This window comes from Microcebus murinus, chromosome 6 (genome assembly GCF_040939455.1).
Source record: "Microcebus murinus isolate Inina chromosome 6, M.murinus_Inina_mat1.0, whole genome shotgun sequence".
Taxonomy (NCBI): domain Eukaryota; kingdom Metazoa; phylum Chordata; class Mammalia; order Primates; family Cheirogaleidae; genus Microcebus; species Microcebus murinus.
Window position 1 is genome coordinate 27,286,472 of NC_134109.1, and position 17,635 is coordinate 27,304,106.

General features: G+C 53.2%; 1 protein-coding gene across 2 annotated transcripts in view; it reads left to right on the forward strand.

Annotated features, from left to right (window-relative positions):
• Nucleotides 1-17,635, forward strand: part of LTBP2 (latent transforming growth factor beta binding protein 2) — a 134,825-nt gene that overhangs the window by 49,727 nt on the left and 67,463 nt on the right. For both annotated transcript variants that reach the window (XM_012742037.3, XM_076003865.1), the window contains one exon: nt 9,777-10,023. In XM_012742037.3, the coding sequence (XP_012597491.2) occupies nt 9,777-10,023 (247 nt within the window). The remainder of the gene's footprint in view (nt 1-9,776; nt 10,024-17,635) is intronic.

Here is a 17,635-nt window from a genome sequence, read left to right on the forward strand (position 1 = left end):
TCCTGGTGAGGCTCTTTGCCCAACTGAGCATTCAGAAGATGGCCTTTACCAGGAGCCGCCTGAAGCCAGGTCCGGTGTGCCATGTCCTATTGTCCCGACCCTCTCTGCATACCTGTGTATACTCTGCACACACTTGCTATACATTTGTTAAACAACTAAATGGGCAAAGGATCACGTGGGTGACCTGGTAGTTTCCTTCCTCCTCCCCAGCTGCCTCTTCTCAGCCTCCTTTATTGACTTCTCCTTCTCTACCCAATGTGGTGGGCTTCCCCAGGACTGTCCCTGGACCTTCCAAGTCCCCTGCCCCAAAGAGGAGGACCATGGGAGTCAAGCTGAACATACATTGCCACTCATTATTGAATACCAGCAGGCACTGTGCCAGACAACTAACATGCGATAATAGTAATAACAATGCCCAGTGTTTCCTCTGCCAGGGATGCACGGAACACTTTCATCTTCCTTCAACCCATTATGTTATTCTCTGTCCTGGTCCCTCCCCGTGTCCCCAGGATCTGCTGCATCCTCACGAATGTAAACATTGTCTCTGGGCTGATGATGTCAGATTTATATATATCCTCAGCCAGACCTCTCCCCCGACCTCCTGCCTCCTGCGTCTGCTGCCTTCTCGACATCTGCTCTTGATGCCTCCCAGACATCCCGATCGCAGCTTGTCCAAAAGGAACTCGTGATTTCCCTTCCTCTGAGCCAGCGCCCCCGCCCAGGCCTCACCCACCCTGTTAACTGGCACTCCCATCTACCTGACAGGGTACCTTCCTCTCACTTAGACTTTATCACCAGGCTCTGTTTGTCTTACTTCCTAAATCCCTTGTGGGACTGTCTGCTTCTCTCTGCTTCCCCGAGGCCTCTCTAACCAGCACCCCCCATGTGGTTCTTCTGGATGAGGGTGCAGCCTCTTCCTGCTGCCCCTGACACACCCTGTTTCCAGGCTCCGTCTCGGCACCCGCCCTGAGCTCCCCGAGTCCAGCCTGGGTTCCTGGCACGTGCCGCCTCCAGGCTGGTGCATGTGCCCCTGTTTCCCTTCATCTCTTTATGCTGCTGCCCCCGGTCATCCTCCCAGTCTCCGTTTCCAGCCCTTCGGGGGACTGCCCTACCCACTCTGTCTAGAGCTGTTCCCACCAGCCTTGCTACTCTGGATCTCAGCCCTTCCACTGTCTCCTCCCTACCTCACAGCCCAATTTCTGTTCGTCTACTTCTCTGTTTACTTGTTTAGTGATGGCCCCTCTGACAGATTGGAAGCTCCCTGAAGAAAAGGACAGTGTCCTTTGTTTATCATCGTAGGCAAGCAGAAAATGTGAACGCATGGCCACTTTCTAAAAAAGTGATCACAGGCTTGCTGTCCAATAGGGACAGAGGTTTGCAGAGCTCAGGCCACATGGTCAGAATTCAAATGCAGGTTTCTAACTGCAAGGCCACGCTCTCCTTCGTGCTTCTGCCCTGGCCGTGGCTGAGTTGAGAGTGTTTGGAATGGTTTGTGCGTCCCTCCTGGCTTTCCCGGGACCTGGGTGTGGAGCTGGTGCCTGGTGCTGCTGCAGAAGGGGTGGCTGGCTCCGTGCCAGCCATACACCGTCTTTGCTGGAATCTCTTCCCTGGAAAAGACTCATCCACAGGCTCGTCCCTAATGATGGTTGTCCCAGGGCCCTGTCCCATCCTCTCTCACCTCCAGAGGCTCTGCTGGCTCCAAGGCCTCCTCCCAGATAGCCCTGTGGGGATGGACAGGCAACTCTTCTCCTGTTTTGAGGCAGCAGCTGGGGACAGACTCAAGCCACAACCCTGGGCCGTGAGCCGTGCCCAGAGGTCTCCCTCCTTGTGCCTGCTGGTGGGGATGGGGGCTGCTCTATGCCCCAGCCCCTGGCCCTCCGGCCCCCACCTGGCTCAGCATTGCAGCATTTGTTAATGCAATTATCAGGGCGGTCCATGCTGAAGGGCTGGGGGCCAAGGTCTGACTCACACCTCCCCTTCCTCCCCTCCGGCCGCCAAACGGTAGAGGCCCACTTGGCCTGCCAGACAGCGTCTGCAGAGAGTGTGCGAGGGGCCAAGAACGGCATCTTTCTCTCATTAGGAGCTTTTATGTGAACACAACTGCTATTTTGGAGCTGGGCACTTGGCCGGTCCCTGAGCCCCGGTGCTGTTTCCAGCCGTCCTGAGCTGCGGCCCGGCCCGGCACAGCTGTGGTGGGAGCCAGGCAAGTCCTTGAGGCCCTGACTTCTCTCATAGCCTGGGGGCTCAGGCCCTGAGGGACATAGCCCCTGGGCAGAGCCTAGTGTGGAGAGGGCGAGTCCCAGGCCACATTCTGAGGCTGTGTGTGAGCCAGACTGGGACTCCTTGGGCTGGGGGATCTCTGATGTCAGGGCCCCTTCCTGTGGAAACCAAAGGTCAAGGTTGTGGAGAAACAGCTCAGGGCCACAGGTGGACCCCCCAGTAAGCAAGTTCCAGGGGTGCCCAGGGAGAGGCTGAGGTAAATAGTGTGGATGGGTTGGAAACTGTCCTGTCTGCAAAGGCCTCTGGGTGTGGAGGAGCACAGGGCTCAGCCTGAGGAAGGGGTTGGGTAGCTCAGTGGATAGTGTCTTACTGACCTACTGACACAGATTTTAGGGAAAATGGAGGGTTTTTTTGAGACAGAGTCTCACTTTGTTGCCCAGGCTAGAGTGAGTGCCGTGGCGTCAGCCTAGCTCACAGCAACCTCAGACTCCTGGGCTCAAGCAATCCTCCTGCCTCAGCCTCCCAAGTAGCTGGGACTACAGGCATGTGCCACCATGCCCGGCTAATTTTTTTTCTATATATATTAGTTGGCCAATTAATTTCTTTCTATTTATAGTAGAGACGGGGTCTCACTCTTGCTCAGGCTGGTTTCGAACTCCTGACCTTGAGCAATCCGCCCGCCTAGGCCTCCCAGAGTGCTAGGATTACAGGTGTGAGCCACCGCGCCCGGCCTGTTTTTTGTTTTTTTGAGACAGAGTCTCGCTCTATCAGCTTGGGTAGAGTTCAGTGATGTGATCATACCTCACTGCAGCCTCAAACTCCTGGGCTCAAGCAATCCTCTTGCCTCGGCCTCCTGAGTAACTAAGACTACAGGCTCGTGCCACAATGACCAGCTAGTTTTTTTATTTTTAATAGAAATGGGGACTCACTCTTGCTCAGGTGGTCTCGAATTCATGAGCTCAAGCGATCCTCCCTCCTTGACCTCCCAGAGTGCTAGGATTACAGGCGTGAGCCACCATGCCCAGCAAGAAAATGGAGGTTTAATCTGGGGAGCAGCTGAGCTTCTGGTGGCGGGGGGTGGCTGGGCCCAGAGTCTGGTCTGGAGCTGGGGGGGGCATTGGGAGCCACAGAGGAAGGGAGAGGCTTGAGGGACCCACCCTGAGGCGAGTGCCTCATTTAACAGATCATAGATGGAGGGAGAAGGTGCTCTGGGGCTGATGATAAAGGCCCAGGCAAGGGGGGGGGGTGCTGGCTGTATTGGACACCTGGGGAAAGCAGCCCTCACCTCTGCACCACAGTCCTTGGTTATCTAACTCTGCAACTGGGCCTGAGTGGACATTGCCTTACCCTGGGAAAAGGGTCATGGTGGAGAAGTTCAGAATCCATCTTGCCTCTGGCGATGGAATGTTTGTGGTTTTTGTTTTTTAAAGCTTTGCAGCGCTGTTCACTAGAACTTTCTGGAATGTTAGAAATGTTCTATACCTTGCTGTCCAATATGGTAGCCATGAGCCACATGTGGCTATTGAGCACTTGAAATGTGGCTAGTAAGACTGTGGAAGAACTGAATTATATATTTTATGTAATTTAAATCTATTTAAATTTAAATAACCACAGGCAGCTCATGGCTGCAGTATGAGACTATAGTGAACAGCACAGCTTTAGAGAGTACAAAGTACTTCCATATCCAGGATCTCTGCTGAGACTCACAAGGACTCTTTTTGTTGTTTGTTTTGGTTTGGTGTTTTGAGACAGGGTCTCGCTCTGTTGCCCAGACGAGAGTACAGTGGTATCATCACAGCAACCTCAAACTCCTGGGCTCAAGCCATCCTCCTGCCTCAGCCTCTCGAGTAGCTGGGACTACAGGTGCATACCACCAAGCCCGGCTAATTTTTCTACTTTTAGTAGGGACAGGATCTGACTCTTGCTCAGACTGGTCTCAAACTCCTGAACTCAAGTGATCCTCCTTCCTTCGCCTCCCAGAGTGCTAGGACTACAGGCGTGAGCCACCGCACCCAGCCTCCACAACTCTTTGAGGCAGGAGTTATCAGCCCCATTTATGGATAAGGGAACTGAGCACAGTTGAGGCATCTCAGTGAGATGAGACGCCTCCAAGGTTGCATACCTGGCATGTGGCTGGGCTGGAGTCCAACCAAATCCTTCTAACCCCCAACCCCATGTTCTTTCTGCCACCAAATGGCTTATCACCAGGGGCTCTGAGCAGTTGGTAGCAGCATCCTGTACTATAGGAGCTGTTTCTAGAGTCTCCCCCAGGCCTGCCCATTCTGAGTTTGGTCCCCTCCCAAAAGTAGGGGTTTTGTGTGGAAAATCTGAGCAAACCTCTGCTCGACTGTTTTGAGGCAGAGTGAAGGTAGAAGGGGCTCAGCCAGGGAGCTGGGGGATTGGGGGAACAATGCCTTTTATTTCTTGCTTTCAAAGCAGTTTTAGGAGTTTTTTTTAATTCCCCCGTTTGGCATCTTACTAACTCCACAGCGCTGAACGCCTGAAGCTGAGACTTTCTTTCCACATATCAGAGAGTTCCAGAGGAGCCCAAACTATGAATGGCTAAAGACAGGCATTGGTGAGTGGGCACAGGGAGGCTGCCCACGGTGTAGCCTTCCAGAGGCCTGAGGCTGTTCTTCAACGGGGACAGCTGAGTGTGCTCTGCCTGGTGAAGATCAGCCTTGGAGGGCTGAACATGGACCTCGGGGCACCATGCTTGTTAGCCCTCCACCAACAGTCACTCAGTGGAGATCCATGAGAGCCACACAACCCATGCTCGGTTGATTCTCAAATATGATCTCTACTCTTGAGGAAAAGTGGGAGGGATGACGCTCCAAGGGCAAAACATGAAGTTTGCCACCATGGTTGGAGGTTTTCTCTCTTAAACTTCCCACAGCTCTGCAGGGATCTGCTCTCCTGGAGCCTTCAGCATTTCTTTGTTTGCTTAAGCAACAGCTCTGCCACCACTGGCGATTCTGAGATGGCTGACTTCCTTTTTGATGTTTAAAGTTTTGAAATCTGTGCTCATTTGACACCGGAATGTTTTGCTTCAGTCTCCCTTAGACAAAGGACACACAGCCACTACTGCCCCTCCCTCTTCAAGGGTCACTGGATTTCATGCACCAGTAAAATATCCAAAAATATCTTAAGTACCAACACATAGTGGCCAGCTTTTCATTTTTCCAAGTGAGGATGTTAGGAAAAAACAAAAGAAAAAAACCCATCATTTGCCATCATCTTTAATTAAAAATAACATTTTACCACCAAAAGAGAGAGAGAGAGAGAGAAAAGACATAATCGCAAGACACTCTTTAAATGGGAAGAAATAACATTATAAAAACCTCAGGAAATTGTATTTACTTTTCTTATTTTATGGCAGACCAGTAAAAACTGTCAGAATGTTCCCTTTCATGGTCAAGCACTTGGAGCCTTCCTTGTGAGCTACTGGGGGTGACTTTTGGGGGACTAGAGAGAGAGGATAGGAGTCCGTGCACCAATCCCATAATGCATACACTCGGCTCAGAACATAGTCCTTAAACGCTTTAGTAAGGAAGTCAGGTAGTTCTTCACATCTTGCTGAGACTTGCGAAAGCAAAATGAGAGAGCACCCAGGTGAAGCTGGTGAGAGCCGGTTCAAAACCTCCAAAAATCTGAAACTTGTTGGAGGATCTGCCTCAGCAGACTGGACCTCTGTGCAATTGCCTAAATCATTGTTCCAGAAGGGTTATCTTCCCTTCTGGGCTTTTTCCACCAACCCGTCTGGCTAGTTTAGAAAGAAGCCTTTTACAACTTTCATTTACCATGATATTATACACATATATAAAATGCCATTTCCACAGTTTTCTCCCAACCACTCATTTCCCATGAGCTGTTCATTGTTCCAACCAAAGTTTGCCAACCCAGGTGCTCATTGAGGACCTAATTCCCTGCTTGGCAAGGGGCTTCCATGGGCGTGAGAAGCCACCACTGGGCAGAGCTTCCTCTGTGCAGGGCCCAGGCTGTTGGTCTCTGTGCCCCCAGCACCCAGTGTGACCAAGGCAGAGTGCTCACAAAATGTTTGCACAATGTATTGGCAAGTAAGGCAGAACCAGAATTAAGGGAGTCACGGTAAGGGACAGGGGCTTGGCTTACAGGGTTTGGGGTCTTGGGTTTCTAGAGAGTGAAAGATCTTACTGTTAAGTCAAGAATGGGCCATCCTCGGGGCTTTGCAAGGGAAGGATGGAAGGCAGACTGTTTTCCAAAGGTGGTCTTTGGAGCAAGGACCACCTACTCAGAGGTGGAAGCTGCATGACCTTCCTCTCACCCATGCCGACAGAGAGTGTGGGTCCACGTGAGAAACTGCTCAGGCCTTCCCTTTCTGCACCCCCACTGAAACAAACAAAACAAAAACAGGGCCAGGACCTGTCCTGGACACATGGGCTCCCTCAGTGTTCACAGGCCCTGGCTTGGCTGCTGGGCTGGCCCCAGATGACCATGCTTCTGGTGCTGGTAGTGACAGGAGCCTGGCAGGTGGGCAGGTGGGGGCTGTGTCTGCTTGGGCAGATGGAGTGGTAGCCAGGTGACAGGCCAAAGTCCTGCCATCATGGCAGCTTGTGTTTGAGGATATGCTCTGGGTAACAATTCTCTGACATGATCTGCTTACCTAGAAGGAGTGCCCAGGAGCTAAGGAAAATGTTCTGTGCTTAGGATGCTACTCATGGTTGGAATATTGTAGTGAGACCTATTGTCTTTCCACTATCCACTCATTTGGCAGGCTGGCTTGGGTGCCGTTGGTGAGCATCATGCCCAATCTACTCATGGTTTGTGTCTCTGGCCAGCATCACCTCCTCCAGGAAGCCTTCTCTGACTTTCCCTACTCCCTGTCTCAGCCTGGGTTAGAGGCATCGACTGACACAGCACTTGTCCCAGGGCCTAAGTGTCCTGCTTTCCATGTCGGATGGTGTGCTTGAGACTCTGTCACAAGCCTCATACCTAGTGAGTGCTCTATGAATGTGCATTGAATGAACCAATGAGCTGGTATACATCTTCCCTCATTATCTAAAATTTACTGTGTGGGCTTTGGAGGGGCATGGGATTCTGGGGTCTCCACCACCAGGGCCAACCTGGGATATGCAGCTTCCCAGGGCAGGACTCCCAAGGGTGCATTCAGTGGCTGACTTGCAGCCAATGGATCCCTCTTTGTTCATCGTCAGCGTTGGGCCAAGGCTCAGAGGTAGTGGGGAGGAATGAGAGCCATACCTGCCCTTCTGGGAGTCAGTGGGGTGGAAAGAGCCTGGACTTTTCAGCCAAACAGGTCTAGATCTGAATCCAGACTCTACCATTAACTAACTGGGCGACCTCAGGCAAGTCTCTTAATCTCTCTGAGCTTCAGAGAGATTATCTGTAAAATGGGAACCATAATCTCACCTGCTGCTTGGGATTGTTGTAAAGATTAAATGAGATGATATAGGCAAAGCACAGTGCCAGGCATATTGTCAGCATTCACTGGACAGCAGCTGCCATAATAAAAAGCAATAGTTGTGTCATTGTTAGGCACATGTGAGGCACTAAAGATACAAAGAGGTGTCAGGGACAATCACTACACTTGAAGGAGCTGACCTTAGGAGTGGGGAAAATGAGACACATATATAGAAAAACTAATGGTGGCACACAGAGCATGCCCAGTGATTGGTGTACACAGTAAGGGCTTTTCCTTGTTGTTCAGAAAAGGAAGCAGTTGCCAAGAGGTGGATGTCAGGGAAAGGGAGCTGAGGCTTGAGAGAACAAAAAGACGTAGGGAGGTGAAGAGGATGGGGAAAGAATCCAGGAAGGGGCCACAGCTCGTGCACAGGCAGAGAGAAGAGACAGCAGAGGCTACCTTGGGGCCATAGCCAGCGGGCCAGTTTGGCTGGAGCAGGCTGACATAGAGCAATACTACAGAAGGATCGGACTGGGGAGGGTCTTCAGTGCTATGGACTGGAGTCCTAAAGACACCAGATGTCACTAAAGGTCTCAGAGGGAGGTAACATGAGCCAGGTGGAATTTCGGAGATAATTATCCAGACTGGCCCCTGGTTTGGTTTCTAGTACTGGCCTGAGAAAGGAGAGTTAAGGTCATGAAACCCCAGGCGCCTGGTCTGAACAGTAGTGCCCAGTAGTTTCACAAGCGCACTTAGAACAACTGAGGTGACAAGGTCTGTGTGTCTGCCTCCTCTTCCTCACTGGCCTTGTCTACTCTGCCACCAAGCCCCAGCCTCCCTGGATCTCTTGTGGCTCCTTGAGCAAGCCACGTTCCTTGCAGGGTGCAGAGCTTTGCCCTTGTCTAGCCCTCTGCCGGGGAGCCTGCCCAGGCCTACGCTGGTGCACCTCCCATCTCACTCTGCAGAGAGGCGCCCTGCCCACCCCGTCTGGATCTCCTGGTTGGGCCTGGAACACTGCATCGCTTTAGTTAATTGTCTTCACAGCCCCTGATACTGCAACTTGCTGCTGTTTTCTTGCTTCTTACTGGTCTCCCTTATGGGACTGTGAGCCCCACTAGACAAGGACTTGTTCCCCAGTGCCTAGCACTTGGTAGGGCTCAGCCACTGTTTGTTGAATGAATGAGTGACAGATGGATGAGACATTGTGTTTAGAGGGTCCACCATAAGCCAGACCTTGCTCTCCTGGGCTGACACATGGTCATCAGGGGAGGTCCCCGGGGTGGGTGGCCCGGCTCTGTATCCCCACATGTGCTTCTGCATGCGACTCTCCCCGGGCCGCAGATACTGGATGTGGCTCTGGACTTTGCAAGGTGATGAGGGGCTTGGGGAGAGAGTTGGCCTGGGAGGCTGTGGCTGCTGCAGGTGCTGACTGGAAGGAAGGGGCCCAGTTTCAGCCCCACCTTGTCCAGCCTGGAGCCAGCTCCCAGCTCCCAGCCAGGGCCTGCCTTGTTAAGCAGGGTGGAGATTGACAGCAGATGCTGTCAGGGTGGGAAGGAGAGGAGAGACTCTGTCCAGCCTCTGAGAGACCTTGAGAGCCCCCCACCCCCGCCTCCTCAGCCGCCCCCTCATGTCACTCACAAGGAAACTGAGGCTCAGTGAAGTCAAGATCACACAGCTTGTGAGTGACAGAAAACACCCCAACAGCTCGACCTCCCTGACTTTCAGGCCAATGCTGAGCCCTTTCCTGTAAAGGGGACTGACTGATTCATTCACTCAGTACCTGTCAAGAATCTGCTCTGTGAGTGTCTATTCTAAGTTCTGGGGCTACCGTCTGCCCCCCTGGGCTTCCATTCAGGAAGGAGTGAGCATTTAATAATAAAATTCAATGTCAGGCAGTGCCCTCCCCCTTCAGGGTGTTCTGTGGGGAGCGGTGGCCTGAGCCTGCTCCACAGCTCTGGTCATGCAGTCTTTCCTGCGCTGTGACAGACCAAAGGCAACTCATCCTGGAGTCTGTGGCAAAGGAGAGAGAAGTGGCCAGGGAGCCTGCTGAGGCCAGGAGTGTGGCTCCCTGCTGGTGGGGCCTGCAGTCCTCTCCCTCGGGCAGGAGGCTCCCCAGGGCCCCTGGCAGCTGCTGTCATCTCTCTCCTTGTCTCCCCAGCTGTGTGCCAGCCACCGTGCCAGAACCGTGGCTCCTGCAGCCGGCCCCAGCTCTGCGTCTGCCGCTCCGGCTTCCGAGGAGCCCGCTGCGAGGAGGTCATTCCTGACGAGGAGTTCGACCCCCATAACTCCAGGACGGCCCCCCAACGCTGGGCCGAGCGTTTGCCCAACCTGCGCAGGAGCAGCCCGGCCAGAGAAAGCACTGTGGCCAGGACACAGCCGCTGGCCCCACAGCCGACAGTGGCTAGGTAAGTCCCCTCCGCAAGGGGACCTCAGGGTCTGGGCTCAGTCTCTCTCAGGAGGGCTTTGGACCGTGCGGTGAAGGCCGAAGTTGTTCTTCTTTCCCTCCTCCCCTCCCCCTGCCTAACAGAAGTGCGAGCAGGAGAGCCACAGGAGTGGAGGGGGATGAGGGAGGGGAAGGCGCCTGCCTGGAAGAGAGCTGTTGAAGGCATGTCCCTGGGATCTGGGTCTCTTTGGTGGAATCCCAACTTTGCTACTTCCTAGTGGTGATGTGGGCAAGTAACTTAACCTCTCTGTGCCTCTGATTCCTCATCAGTAAGGTGGGGACAATGATAATGCCTAGGTTACAGAATTGTAAGAAGCCAATTAATTCATGTAAGGAATGTGCTTAGAACAGTGCCTGGTGCATAAGTAAGTTCTTTATAAAGGTCCCTCCCCCTCCTCCTCCTCTCTCCCCTCCCCTCCTCCTCCCCATGTCTGTGTGATGGAGGAAGGACTCCTCTGCCAGAAGCCCCTTTGGTTTACTCACCGTCCAGCTTAGAGGGGAGGAGAAGCAGCCCCGGGGAAGGGAGCAGAATGAAAACTGAACAAGGGGAGTGTTCATGGGCAGGATTCCCGGCCTGCTTGCCAGCCAATCTGGCTAGACTTTTTCTAGCTCAGGACAGGAAATCTGAACTTCATAAACTGGTCCATTTCTAGGGGGCTGTGTTTTCTTTTTGGTTTTTCAGGTTAGGTTTTCCATTTGCTTGCTACTTCAGAAGTTCTTTCTGAAATGTTGCAAACTTGTCTTGCTGAACTAAGGAGAAAAAGGCCTTGTCCTCTGAGAGCCTAGGAGAATCAGGGAGAAGAGGCTGACCTTGAGGTTAGATCCCCATCGGGAAAGGTCAGGAGAGGCCAGTTGAGTGGGAGGGAGAGAAAGGAAAGGACGTAGAAGTTGTCCAGCAACTTGAGAGGGTGTGAGGCCAGGCAGACCAGGGACTTGATAAGGTGGGTTCCAGGGCCCTGAGCACTCATGCAGATAGTTTCCGAGGGCAGCTAGGAGCAGGAAGAAAGGAAGGATGGACTCAAATCGAGGCCTAGGGAGCTCCAAGGCCTCCAAATGAGGCCTAGGGAGCAGAAAAGCCAAACTCCGCAGCTGAGACCTGGGGATGCTGGGTAACAAGGAACAGAGCTAAGGGGCCTCCACGCCCCACTCCCAGTGGACAATACAGAGGGTCTGGGATTGGCTTTGAGCAGGTGGGCAGGGCCTGGACCATATTCTGATTGGTCCCAGCTGAGGGTCCCAGGCAGTCTGCCTAGCATGAAGTCACTGGAGGAACACCAGTGGTGCCAGCTCAGGGCCAACGTGGGCACAGAGTCCTTCCAGCGAGGGTTTCCCCTGCAGTCTCTTGGCTTGTGGAATTCGTTCATTTCGATGCATTGACCCCGTGTGTGTACATGTTGAGGTTGCCTGGCAGGTCACTCTGCCCCTCACACCCTTAAAGCAGAGCCATTTGGCCAGGCATGGTGGCTCATGCCTATAATCCTAGCACTCTGGGAGGCCGCAGTGGGCAGATCACTCAAGGTCAGGAGTTCGACACCAACCTGAGCAAGAGCGAGACCCCGTCTCTACTAAAAATAGAAATTAGCTAGACAACTAAAAATATATAGAAAATATTAGCCAGGCATGGTGGTGCGTGCCTGTAGTCCCAGCTACTCAGGAGGCTGAGGAAGAAGGATTGCTTGAGCCCAGGAGTTTGAGGTTGCTGTGAGCTAGGCTGATGCCATGGCACTCTAGCCCGGGCAACAGAGCAAGATTCTGTCTCAAAAAACAAAACAAAACAAAACAAAACAAAAAAAGACAGAGCTGTTTGAGGTCACTTGCTCCATCTTCCAGCCCATCTGATTGCTCCCCATTCTTCAAGGCCTAGTCCCACTTCCCCCACTGCCCTGATCACGTCCACGCAGCTACGGGACCCCTGCAGCACTTACTCCCTGGCACACGTCGTTGTGGGTCTGTGCCCTGCACCTGCGCTTAGAATGTTCAGCCTGCGCCCTGCAAGGCAGCCACTCCACCTAGCACCCCAGACTTCCCCAAAGCTCCTCCCACAGTGGCGAGCTTATAGAAAGTGCTCAGTTCATACTTGCCCTCTGACACTTGGTCCAAACTACAGAGTTAGCCTAACAAGGCCCACTTGGCTTTAAACTCTCACCCTGCACCTGAAGCCACGGGCACCAGCCCGTGTGCTGCTCGGAGGCCAGGAGGAGCCAAGGCTTCCTGCTTCCCTGGCATAGCACTTTTCACTCCACCTTGGGATGGTCTGTTTATTTGCTCACTGGACCAGGAGCTTCCTGAGAGCAGGGACTGTGTCCTGCTCATTCGTGAATATGTCCCTGGTACCTAAGGCCATGCCTGGCACACTGTAGGTGCCCAGTCACATAAGTTGAATGAATAAATGAATGAGGTGGGCTGCAAGGCAGGGATGAGGAATGTGGGCCTCCAGACCTTGGTGAAGTTTTCCCATGTGTGAGTGGCAGTGCAGGACTGAGGTCCCTGGCCCACAGCGGGCCTGTCCTCTTTGACTTTCACAGGCTCCCTGGCCAGGGGCTACTGTGATGTTAATGAGCTGCAGCCTCCAGGCTAGCCTCTCTCTGCCCTGGGACCTCAATGCCATGAAATCTGGGAAAGTCATAGTGTCCCGCTGTTGGCCCAGCTGTCAGCCCAGCTGTGTTTTGCTTTAGGAGGCCAAATCCCACTTGCCTGGTGGTGTCAGACATTTCCTGTGACCTTGGCCAGGTTTCCCAAGCAGCCACTGGCCGCTCTCCTGATAGCAACTTGGACAGACCTTGTGTGTCCAGATAGAGGAAGTGACAATACATGGAGGGCATCCTTGGCGTGGGAGGGGGCAAGATGTCTGGGGAGGGCAGACACTGCAGGGACCGGTGATGGCCAGAGGCCTCCTTTAAGAAAGCACTAGGCAGAGGCCAAGAGACTTATGTCCCAGGGGCAGACCAGAGGGAGGGGCTGGGAGAGTCTTGGGCAGCAGGCAGGATGCCCTACAGCAGGCCAGATGTGGATTGATGTTGTCCAGCTGTGGCGTGGGCTGGCTAGAGGGGCCTGGAGACAGACGCCCTCTGAGCCGAGCCGAGGCTTCTTCTCCAATGCTGGGCAGAGGGACTGCCTCACCTGGGGAGCAAGAGCCGGGAAAAACCACATTTTGAGTCGGGAAGGCTAGAGCCTGGGCTTTGGATTTAGATAATCCTGGGTTCCAATTCTAATGTACCACTCACCAGCTGTGTGACATGAGGCACTTGTCCTAACCTCTCTGAGCCAATGGTCTCCACCTGATAGGATTACAGGGAGGCTTAAATGAGATCGTGCGAGTAGAGCACTTAGCACGGTGCCTGTTACGAGTTCCGTGCTGGGTACGCGTGAGCCATTGGTGGGCAGGTTCTCTGGGGCATGAGGACTTAGATGGGAGGAGGTAGCAGAGGGCAGACAGAGAGAACTGGGGTGTGTGCGCAAGCACATGTGCACATGTGCAGATCTGTTCCAAGAAGTCAGAGTCCAGACCCAGCCTCAGGGTAGGTGTGACCAGCAGATCCAGTAGTGGCTTTGGCTGCCTTGGGTTATGGTTATTCCACCAGGACCATTGTCACCAGCCCATTGGGAAGGGGGTTAAGGGGAGGTGTCAAGAGCAGGAGAGACCTCCATTGGGTTTGCTCCTTAGCCTGGCCTGAGGACCTAGAGAGTAAGCCCTGGGGACATGCTAAGCAGGCTTGGTCACTGCCTGCAACAAGGGCAGGGCAGGGCAGTGCTGGGCAGGGCAGGCAAGGGTGGCTGGGAGGTGTCTGGGGAGCTGTGGCCCCGTGGTGGTGGCTCCCAGCAGGCTGCTTCTGTCTAGTCCCTTCTCCTCTGCGTCTCCTCCTATCTGCACACCCCACTTCTTTATCCACTGTATCCCCTTCCTATGGCTGCCATGACAGATTACCACACAATTAGCAGATTAAAATGACACATACCATACTTATCGCTGTATAGTTCTGTAGGTCAGACATCTGACGTGGGTGTCCAGGCTAAAATCGAGGTGTTGGCAAGCTCCTGAGGCTCCAGGGGGGAATGAATCTGTTTCCTTGCTCCTCCAGGTTGTTGGCAGAATTCAATTCCTTGTAGTAGTAGGTCTGAGGTCCCTCTTTCCTTGCTGGCTGTCACTTGAGGGCTGTTCCTAGCACCAGGAGCCACCCACATTCCTTGGCTTGTGGCCACCTTCCTCCATTTCAAGTCCAGCAATGGCAGGAGGACTCTTCATGTATTGAATCTCCCCTCTGCCTCCCTCTTCCGGCTCTGTCGCCCTCATGACTCTCCTGCCTCCCTCTGCCACTTTGAGGGGCCCTTGCGATGACACTGGGCACACCAGACAGTCTCCCTATTTTAAGGTCAGCTGATTAGCAACCTTAATTTCATCTGCAGCCTTAATTTCCTTTTGCCATTTAATGTGACATATTCAAAGGCATAACACCAGGGGAGGAAGAGTGCAGGGGCCAACCACACCCACCACTATAGCCCATCCCAGCTGGGGCACTCTGTCCAAAGTGTGGCAAGCCTTACCAAGGGCTTGCCACAAGGGTAGCCCTACATGACCTGGCCCCTAAAACCTTTCTCACATCTCCAGTGTCCACCCTCCCCACTCTCTCCCCACCTCAAACTTGCTGGAGATGTGCCCATCCCTTGCACTTCCTATACCTCTTCCTGGAACAGTGTGTTCATTTTCTTTTTTTTTTTTTTTTTTTTGAGACAGAGTCTCACTTTTGTTGCCCAGGCTAGAGTGAGTGCCGTGGCGTCAGCCTAGCTCACAGCAACCTCAAACTCCTGGGCTCAAGCGATCCTCCTGCCTCAGCCTCCCGAGTAGCTGGGACTACAGGCATGCGCCACCATGCCCGGCTAATTTTTTGTATATATACTTTTAGTTGGTCAATTAATTTCTTTCTATTTTTTTTTTTTTAGTAGAGACGAGGTCTCGCTCAGGCTGGTTTTGAACTCCCGACCTCGAGCAATCCGCCTGCCTCAGCCTCCCAGAGTGCTAGGATTACAGGCGTAAGCCACCGCGCCCGGCCAGTGTGTTCATTTTCTGGGGCTGCCATAACAAGTTCCCACAAACCAAGTGGCTTAAAACAACAGAAAATTATTCTCTTGTGGTTCAGGAGGCCAGGAGTCCAAATATCAAGGTGTTGGAAAGGTCAGTTGCTTCCAGTGGCTCTGCGGGAGAATCTGTTCTATGCCTATCAGCTAGCATCTAGTGGCCCTGGCAATCCTTGACATTCTTGGCTTATAGATGCATCACCCTAATCTCTGGCTCAGTCATCATGTGGCCTGTGTGTGCGTGTGTGTATGTGTGTGTGTGTGTGTGTGTGTTGTCTCTTCTTCCTATAAGGATGCCAGTTGTTGGATTTAAGGTCTTCCCTAATCCGGTGTGACCTCATTTAAACCTAACTAATTACATCCGCAAAGACCCTATTTCCAAATAAAGTCACATTCATAGGTCTGGGGGTTAAGACTGCAACACATTTTTTGTGAGGACACAATTCAACCCGCATCAAAACATTCTTCCCCAGATACTCACACGACTGGCTTCCTCTCCCCTCTCCTTCTCCGCGGGGCCTTCCCTGTTTACCGGATCTAAAACCACACCCTCCACACAGTCCCTGCCTCCTACCTGGCTGTTCTCTGCAGCACTAACATGTTAGATATTTTACATATTTGTTTGATGTATTGTTTTTCTTACCCCAGTAAGATGTCAGGTGCAGAAGGACAGGAGTTTCATCTTCACTGGTATGTCCAGCACCCTAAACACGACTCAGCCCAGAGTAGAGTAAATATGTGCCCAAACGAATTGGTCATCTATATGCTTCCTCTCGTTTACTTCTCCAACTCCCTGCAGTAGTTGCCAGCGTTCCTGTTCTGTTGGTGAGGACAGGCCCGTCTGAGCTGACACTCGGTTCATCCCCGAGCATGTCACTGATGAGGAAGGGGCTCTCCCGACCCTCCTAACCGGTGGTACTTGCCCACCCCATGCCCCTTGGCTTTGGGGCTCTGAAGCCAGGATAGACTGAGGACAGCTTCTCTCCTGAGGTTGGCCAGAACAAGGTTTAGCGACCCTTGGAAGTGCCAGGAGTCTGGCAGGGGGGCTGTAGTGTCTGTAAAGGGGTCTCTTCCATCACTTGACCGTTAGAAGAGCCCTGTGGAGCCTCTACCCTGCGGCTGTGGGTTTGGAAGAGAGCGGGCTCCGACAGGGGTAGGCAGGGGGATGCTCGCTGAAGGTCTCCAGCCAGATCACATGGAAAGGTTTCGTTTCCCCCAGTCCGAAGCTGCGAAAGCCCTGCTACTGCTTTTTGAGGAGAGTAGAGACCTTCGTCTCAGCTGAGAACTTACTTCACCACCCATGCCCCGTTCCCCTGCTGTTGCAGAGGGTGGGTTCTGGAAGTGCAGATGGGCCACTTTAAGATTTGTGGAGGGCCCCCTGGCACTCAACCCCTGCCAGCTCCAGTGCATCCCTGCCCCGCAGAGACTGCTCGGAGTGGCTGGATGCGGCTGAAGCACTCCATTCCAACCAGATGGAAGAGGAGGCAGGTTGTTCTGCACTGGAACTTTCAGCTGCTGGACACGGCACCAGGGGTTGTTCTTCACACTACAGTCTCTGTGACAAGTAACCCAAGAGTTGTGCAGTGCACAGCCTGAGCAGCTGTATGTGGTGACCCTAGACCCGGCTTCTTTCTGAGAGAGAGAGAGATGTCTCCCATTTCCCCCACAAAACATGTTGCTTCATAGTAGTCCTCTCCAGCTGAGGTTGGCTATTGAGGTTCCTTCTAAGTTCTTCCGAAAGAGGGATGGAGGGAGATGGACCCCTGAGGTGTTGTAGAGTTAATATGCATCTCGCCAACCCACGCAAATACCTGAGACCCATGGAGTTCAGGTTCTGAGCAGGGCTAGGGCCTTAGGGTGCATTTGTGTGAATTATAAAAAGACACTCAGTTCTGGGACAGATATAGCCCAGGGCACGCTGTCTGCCTATGCTTTGATCCTGGGCCTAAGGGTCCCCAGAGAGGTTGTGAGGAAGGTGGGGGCCAGTGTGCCTCTCTCTCCTTGTAGCACAGCCAGCAAGCCTGCTCCTTCCGCACGCTCAGCCCAGTGCAGACACCCCTGGGTTGGGGAAGATGCCCCTCCTGCTCCCCCACGGGGAAACGGGGCAGATTCAAGGGAAATGCCGTCCATTTTCTACACACTTCCTCTTACCTTTCCCTTTCTCCTATTTAAGCCTGAAGGTGGACATCTGGCCCAAGATGGCCTCAAAATCTTGATGAGGACTGAATGACTCCCTCTTCTAAGATTCTCCCAGAGTTGAGGATTACCAGGACCCCTACCTAGGTTTGGTTCCAGAAGAGGACCCCAGGCCCAGCTCTTTGCAAATCTGAGATACAGGCTGTTCATCCCCTGTCTGCCCGCAGCCTCAGCTCAGCGATGCAGAAGGCTGTAGACCTTCTTCCTCTTCTGGTTCTTCCTTGTCATTGTCAGTAGGGTTCCTTGCACCCCTGCTAAGTCTCAGGTGCTGTACTAGGTGTTCTGCCCTCCTCCTTCCTCTCGCT